We start from the raw sequence: 7,953 nt of genomic DNA, 5'->3' as shown, positions 1-7,953 counted from the left end.
TATATATATGAAACGTTATTTCTGAATTTCTCAAATAGTATTTGAAAATAGATATAACAATATAGTGCTTATAGTAAAGGTTTATGGAGGTAAAAAGCAACCATTTATTTCAAAATATGGTGTTACATTTTACCAGTAACTAAATGTAAATAAAATATGAGACCCTGTGTATTTCAGAGATATTTTGGAAATATATTTCTGTAAACTGTATAGTTTAATAGAATTGCCTTTTCACATGTAGAATTTGTCTTTCCATAGCTAACACTTCCTATACTTCTAACTAAAAAACAACAACAAAAATTCATGAAAGTACAATACTGCAATGAAAAAAGACAATGTATTTCTTTTCATTGTTAAATCAATATTACCACAACACTGTTATCAACTACATTTTGGCTCACCACTCCTAACTCATCTACTATTTTTGAAAAATTATAAGTATGCAAGCAGTAAAATACATGACCCAATTAAAATATCTTTAATCTTGTATATTCCAAATATAGAAAATAGTTCATTTCAAAAAATTTAATATGAAATACTTGGGAATACTTCTTGATGTAGTGTTAAACTGTACATAGTAATTAAGATATTAAAAACATATGCTCTCAAAACCACCAGACATTGTAATTATTTTTTAGGCTATTAAGCAAAATGACAGAAGATTTTTTTTAATGATAAATGTGTTTTGTAATGCATCAGCTAATTCCCTTTTACTTCCTGAAATAATGTTTAGCTACACAGAATCTAAGTCTGGTATTCAAAGACCAACACGCATTGTTTTTTTGAAACTCAAATGTCATTCACTGGCTCTTGTTAACATGTCATTGTAGATACTCTGTGTTTCACACACACACACACACACACACACACACACACACACACACACACTGGCTCCATATGGAAATGGCAATAATTTGAGTTCTGCCATGCTATTCATATATGAAGAAGTGTGACAAGACAGTGATTGAGATATAATTCCATTTGGAAAGTTCTTTTATTTAAATTTGACTCTCTAAAGATTTCTTCTTTCATTTAGAAATTTTATATCAGTGTTGGCTTTCTTAACAACCATTGGACTAGAGAAGTGTTTTATGAATCTCACTGGTTTTATTGTGAGAAGACTATGAAATAAGTTATTCAGAGTTATTTTCTATCATGCCTGAGATTTGTTTAAAGTTTTTCTTTTGAATCACATGCTAAGGAATGTCTTAGGTACTTTTCTGGCATTTAACAACCTTACTAATTAACTTATTAAAAATTTAGCTTTCTATTTCAAAAGCTAGTGTATTTTCATGATACTAAAGTGGCCTTCAAGAATCTTAAAAATAATTTTTCAGGTGTTCATGAAGAGGAATGGAGTGAAGACATTTCACTTCTACATTTTAAAATTTTCTTTCACCATTTAACATCATTCTATGAATTACAGATAGCTAATAGAAAGCTTGTATACTATCTATAACTCATACCTATACCACAAAGTACCTCAGTTTCCACACTATACAGTGTAGTAGTTTTCTAAGAACCTTCAATTGAGATTTGATAAACAACATGCTTGTTCTTGCTTTGCTTCTGATTTTAGAACTTTAGGCCACAGAAATTACTATATTAGGGACTTGGAAATCTTTAGACAAATTAATAAATTTCTATAATTTGTGCTTCTGCATATATTTTATATATGGATCTTGCTTACCATAACAAGGTGTGCCATGTCTTTTTAGAAGTAGAAGGAAAGAGCACAAAGCACTGAAATCAGTAGCCCTGGGTTGTAGGTCTAGTTCTACCACTTACTACACGTAGGCCACTTAGCCTTCTAGTGCCCATAGTTTCTTCACTGGGCAAATGTAGGTAATAATACCTATTTCTCCAAGCCATTGAGAAGGTAAATTTTTCTAAGGTACATGAAAGAGCTTTACAAACTGAATTGTACTATGCAAATGTATGGCAGAATTATTATCATTCATATGGAGTCACATGATTAACTAGATCTAGCTCTGGTGTAGGAAAACTTAGGGGTGATAAATGCGAAAGTGTTTTTATAGTTTAATGTTTTTATAGCCTAATGAGAACAAGGCAGAAAAACAGATGAATTGGGTGAGGGGAAAGGTAAGTTTAAGTTCCATCTGCCCAAGCTGGAAGACTGGTGGGAAGGGAACAATTTCTGAAAAGATGAGAGGTTATAAAGTAGAAAAGAGTGATCTGAAATAGGGTGTTTTCAAACGAGTGGCAGAGCAGAGAATAAAGTCACAAGACTTGTTCACAAGATGGTGCTGGGTTAAAGCCAGACCCTGAGCCACAAATCACGAAATCACACAACTTGGAGGAATCTTAAGATGCCATCTCACCTACTCCTCTACCATTCAGCACGAGATGTTAACCATCCCAAACAGATAAGACATTATCCAACTTTGAAAAACTCTGACACTAACTGGACAGGTATTGACTGCTCTGGCTTCAACTGTTTACAATGGGCAGGAAAACAATTTATGGAATTATATTTGAACCTGAAATGAAACAGGGAAAAACAATAAATAGCTAGATTTTCCTTGGGAATAATAATGTCTATAGCAGTTTTGGGACTGCTAAATTAGCACTAAGTACATAGCTAACTTCAAGAGAGAGAAAATGTTACCAACAGAATAGGGTTAGAGGACAAATGGCCCACAGTAACATATGGGTAAGAATGGACTGTGATCATTCTTGGTAATTGTGGGTTCTTCTTTCCATGCAGTAGCCTTGGAGCAGAACATAAAAAAAAACTTTTTTTATTAAAAAAACGTACAATATGTTCCTGCAAATTCCAGGACTGACATTGAGAACTTTAAAGATTTTAATTCCTCTCCTAACACAAGACAATAAATCCTCACACAGATTAGAAACTGAAAAGGAAATAAAAAGATCCTCATTTCCAGTCGTGGGAATGTTACAGATGAACTCTGGCTTGGAAGGAGGGGAGGACATTCCACACCTGCAGGCCTTCCCAGGAAAGGGGCTCTTGGCCTGACCCTGAACCTATCCCCTCAAGATTATACCATGGGACTGTCAACATGGAAATAATGTTACTTTATTCCCTTAGTGAGTATATTATTTCCAGTGCTATCAACAGCAACTATAACCTGAAAGGAGTCAGCTGAGAATTTCCATGGAAGAAAGTGAAGAGTTATTTTGGAATATGCTTATAAATGGCCTAACTATAGTCCATCTTTATGGACAAACATGAGCATACATGCATAGATAGAGAAAAATATCAATGCCTCTGTATTTATAGATATGTATGTTGGAGCATCCTACTGTAGTTTAATACCAAGCAAGGGGCTTAGAAAAATAACATTACACTCCTGGATTCACCACTCACTTACATGTGAACTTGGACAAGTTAACTTGATTCTACCTTCCCATCACTAAAACTTTAGGTCAATTTAGTCAGGCATTCAGTGAGTCCAGATGTTTGGCAGTGTATAGGAAACAACATCTGGATGATTGATCAAATTTTCAACTGAACTCACTGAATGGTTTGGCAGTATGCCCACATAGCCCTTAATGGCTTTCTGCCTCAGTTTCCCTAGCTATAAAAAGGAACAAACATTATTTATTATTAATCTCCCAGGGGGCAGTGAGGATGACATACTGTCCAATGGTAACAGTGAGTTCTTGAAAAGAATGATTCCATGAAGGTGCTTTATGTTATACAATTCCAGGTTGGCTATTTTTCTCAACATAAGTAGTTAGTCTTTTAGGAAATAAAATTCCTTTGAAATATGGTCAAATGCTACACAAATATAAACATATTATCACTATCATCACCATCATCATCATCACATTCTTATTTATGATCAAAAATAGAAATTTTATTTAAGACCTGAATAAAGCCATGGAAAGCAACACAGATGAGAAAAAAAAAATCAATGTGGGTGTTTGGAGCCAACCAATTTTAGCAGCTCAACTTAAACAGGTAAAACCGGTCTATGGATGTGAAGTAATTGGTTGCTTAATGGTTTTTGTAAGGGAGCAAAATATATTCACACACATATTCATGGATGAAGGTAAGATGAAGGAACTGTAAATTGGGACCTTTCCTACTATGACAATATATATGTCCCTACCTAAAGCTGAAAAGCTTTTGCAGCTAGAAATTAGAGGAATGGGAAAGAAGGAAACAATACAAAAGAGAAAAGATAGGTGGATCAAAGAGATCTGCAATCATACAAAATTGGGGGAGCAGAATTAGGCTGGTACAAAGTACTGGGAATTCAAACTCAGGTTCGGCCTATAGAGAAAATCCTGAATATCATCATCTTAACGACCACTTATTATATCAACACATGTTATGTATTCTGTAAATACATCGTGGATATATATGTAAAATATGTATATTATATAAAATGTTATATATTTAATTATATAATTGGGATATATATATATATATATATATATATTCATATTCTAATCCTTACAGTAACCTTGTTAAGATATCTCTATATACTACAGATGAAGAAACTAAAGCTCAGAGAAACAGTGATTTGTGCAAGGTTATACACCTAGTAAGAGCCACAACTGAATTCAGGTCTATCAATCCAAAGCTCATCTTCTTTCTACTATATTACATGGTCTCCCACAGTATTAATACCAAACATCTAAGTGCTTTCAAAAGGGACTCACTAAAAATATTTTAGTGAACTTTGGATCATACAGAAGCCCATGTCTGATGCAGCTTCCTCTTTTTCCCAGGTGTGTGTGTGTGTGTGTGTGTGTGTGTGTGTGGTGGGGGGGAATCCATCCACAGGTGCTTGTCTAATCTTTCTTATGACTGCCACTCCCCTGCTTGTCTTTACCTACTCATTGTTGATGGCAGATCTTAACACCTGTGTCTATCTGGAGTCCTTACACTAGCTTAGCCCAGCTTAGCCCTAAGCAAACTGTCCAAAATTAATGAGTAGCATCACTCTTTTGGCTCTTCATCATCTTTATTTATATTTGTTTATCTTTATTTAAGCACTTTCTATGCCGTGCGTCCCCTCTGAAGAAACCGTGAAAACAGTTTTAGACTCTTACAGAACCCTTAAACTCCCTGGAACCTGGCTGAACACATAGTGGGTATTCCTTAAGTTCGGTTCATCAAACATCTCTGTTGACAGTATTCTTCAGTTAAGATTATGGGAACAGTGAGGGGCCCTCAGATTTTGGCCTCACCAATGCTGGGGTCTCTAACCATTTGAGTGGAGCCACCCAGATAAAATTGGTTTGAGGTAATTTGGAAGTAATTCAGAGGACAAATTCAGAGGACTGCCACTGTCCCCAGGTGAAAAAGTACCATGCCCTCAGTTCAGCCATTAGTGGTTCAGAGCCATTGTGCTCTGAACCCTTCAGAGATGCATTTTTAAATAATCACACTATATCTAACCAGGATTTATAGAACTTAGTGAGGTTGTGAGTTCATAGAAAAAAATGGTCATGCAAATACTGTCATTATCATGTGCTCAGCAGCAGTAACAACTATTTATTATGTGCTCATTGAGTGCAGAGCACTTTATTAGGCACTGGAGGAGTCGCACCCAAGTGTGTTGTAAATAATTTCACAATGCCATTTGCAGTAAAATATTCCACTATTTGGAAAGCCTTTCTAAACATTTTCTAAGAACCACAGAAATTTCACTGCTAAACTTCATATTAAAAAACAAAATCATGCCAATGTTTTCATACACAAACCACTGTCCTTGCATAAGGATTTTAGTTTCATTAAGTTCTAAGGCTACAAATAGAAGTCAGTGGTGCCAGGGCTCTCCCACCCATGAATCATGGGGCAAAAACACTGTCACTCTGATATATATTGGCATTTTTTATTGTGGCCACAAAGCAATCACAAGCAGATGGTACAACTAACTTCTATTTGTGTCTTAGCTACTAAACTTCTTGAGAGGAAAAACTCTGTGTATAGGTCAAGCAAATCTGTGGATGTCTCTATGCATGGCAGTGAATCAAAAGTTGTTACAGGCGTAGTAAAACTGGTCTTCTTGCATCTTACTGGTGGCAGTGAAAGGTGATACATCCCCATTGGAAAGCAATTTAGAAACATGAATAAAAATGCTCATATCCTTTAACTCAATAACCCCAGTACTTTAAGAAACTGATCTAATATCAGGAGAAAGCATTATGTATGAAGAAGTAGCTTTATTTATAATGGTAAAATGTTTGAAGCAATCTGAATGTGCAGCAAAAGCAAGCTGATTAATTATGATGAATACTTAAATGAATCTTATGGCCACAAAAATGATTAATATGAAGATTTGTGGCAACATTAAAAAGTGTTTCAAATATAGTGTTAATTTTAAAAACTCTAAATCACTTGTATACTTCTAATTATGTAAAAAGTTGGAGTGTGATGTTTCTCTATTAGAAAAGAAGATATGAAAATGAAAACAATTGGAATACAGGAATGGCACTGTGAGAAATACTTTTCCATCTATTTTCCAAGCTTTCTCTAATATTACAATATAATCTTTATGATTTAAAAGTGGGATGAAAAACGAGGGTCAAAAATTCTTTTTAGTAGAGGGAATCCTTGAAGAAAATAAATAATGGCTGTCTCTCCCAAAACCCAAGAATTCAGTTTGCACAGTGAACACCATCCATCCGTTACTCCTTTGCTACTTTCATTTTTGTTGGATATAGTTCTACATACCTGGTTAATGTGCTTCAGTTTGTCAATAATTTGGCTGACCACCGGTTCAGGGCCCTTCATTTTCAGCTCATGGAGGTTGAACTGATTTTTCATTCCATTCCTCGCTGCCTTTTGGCTGTATCTGCAAAGGTGAAGGTAAAGAGAAGATTTGTCACAGGAGAGTCTGAAGCAAAGTGAAAGCTGACTTGTATTTGGCACCAATGGTGAAACTGACCACAAGCTCTCTTCAGACTTTTAAACCATGGGATGACCCCATAGAACAAAAATAAACCACTGCAGATAGAGTCTCTTTACAGTGCAGAACACTATTTAACAGTTAACAAACAATCATTCAACATTCTTTTTTCTAAGTGTTGGAAGTACAACAATAATCAAGACAGATAAAGCCTTTATTGTGCTCTCAGTCTAGTGTATAGTCCTGAAGAGTAAGGGCCAATGGCAATGCTAAGGGAGGTCCTGGATGTTGGCCAGGGAAACACACAGGAAACACCTTAACTCTGAGTGTGCTTTCTACTCATTTGAAGGAGAAAGACCCTTGCATGTTCTTTACTTCTTTCTTCTCCAATTGCTCCCCCCACAATTTCCCACAGGCCGGGAGCTGGGTTTATTTTCAGGAGGCTTTCCCAAGCCATTTGCAGCACAAATTTCCCCTTATATTGTTTTTCAATTAAAATAGTATAGCCAGGTTAAGGACCCGAGGCATCAGGCCTGGGCCAGGGGCAGAGCCAGCAATTGGAGGGGTCTGGGGGTCCCCTGCCCAGACCTGACGCCTGGGCCAGAGGCATCAGGCCTGGGCTGGGGGCAGAACCAGTGATGGGGGGTTCTCTGCTCTCTGCGGGGCCTGCCTGCTCCACACCATGGCTATGGGCAAGCAGGCCCTGCTGGGCGTTTGCCTGCAGGCTGCCCTTGCCTGCTTGCGGGTCGCCATGGGGACAGGGCCAAGCAGGCCCTGCTAGGTGCTACCTGCAGGCTGCACTTGCCTACTCGCAGGTCGCTGCGGCTACAGGGCCAAGCAGGCCTGTGCTTGGCTGCTTGTGGGTGACTGTGGTCCCCTTTTCTAAACTACTTCCAATTTATGTTCTTTTAATCCTCATAGACCAGCGGTTCTCAACCTGTGGGTCGCAACCTCTTTGGGGGGGACTTGTGGCAGTGGAGATGGGGACGGGGAGGCGGGGCCAGCACTCATACTCACTCACGACCACACACGTGCACAGACACACACAGCGCCCACCAGCTCACAGCCTTTTCTCCCTTTCTTTCCCTCCTTCCCAGCTTGC

At 37.4% G+C, this 7,953-nt stretch overlaps 1 protein-coding gene across 1 annotated transcript in view; it reads right to left on the bottom strand.

Annotated features, from left to right (window-relative positions):
* Positions 1–7,953, bottom strand: part of GPC3 (glypican 3) — a gene marked incomplete at its 5' end in the record, with an annotated part of 396,960 nt that overhangs the window by 99,512 nt on the left and 289,495 nt on the right. The window contains one exon of the mRNA XM_006753133.2: positions 6,677–6,797. Within this exon, the coding sequence (XP_006753196.2) occupies positions 6,677–6,797 (121 nt within the window). The remainder of the gene's footprint in view (positions 1–6,676; positions 6,798–7,953) is intronic.

Source organism: Myotis davidii, unplaced genomic scaffold (assembly GCF_000327345.1).
Source record: "Myotis davidii unplaced genomic scaffold, ASM32734v1 scaffold631, whole genome shotgun sequence".
NCBI classification, from domain to species: domain Eukaryota; kingdom Metazoa; phylum Chordata; class Mammalia; order Chiroptera; family Vespertilionidae; genus Myotis; species Myotis davidii.
This window is presented reverse-complemented; position numbering and strand designations above follow the sequence as displayed.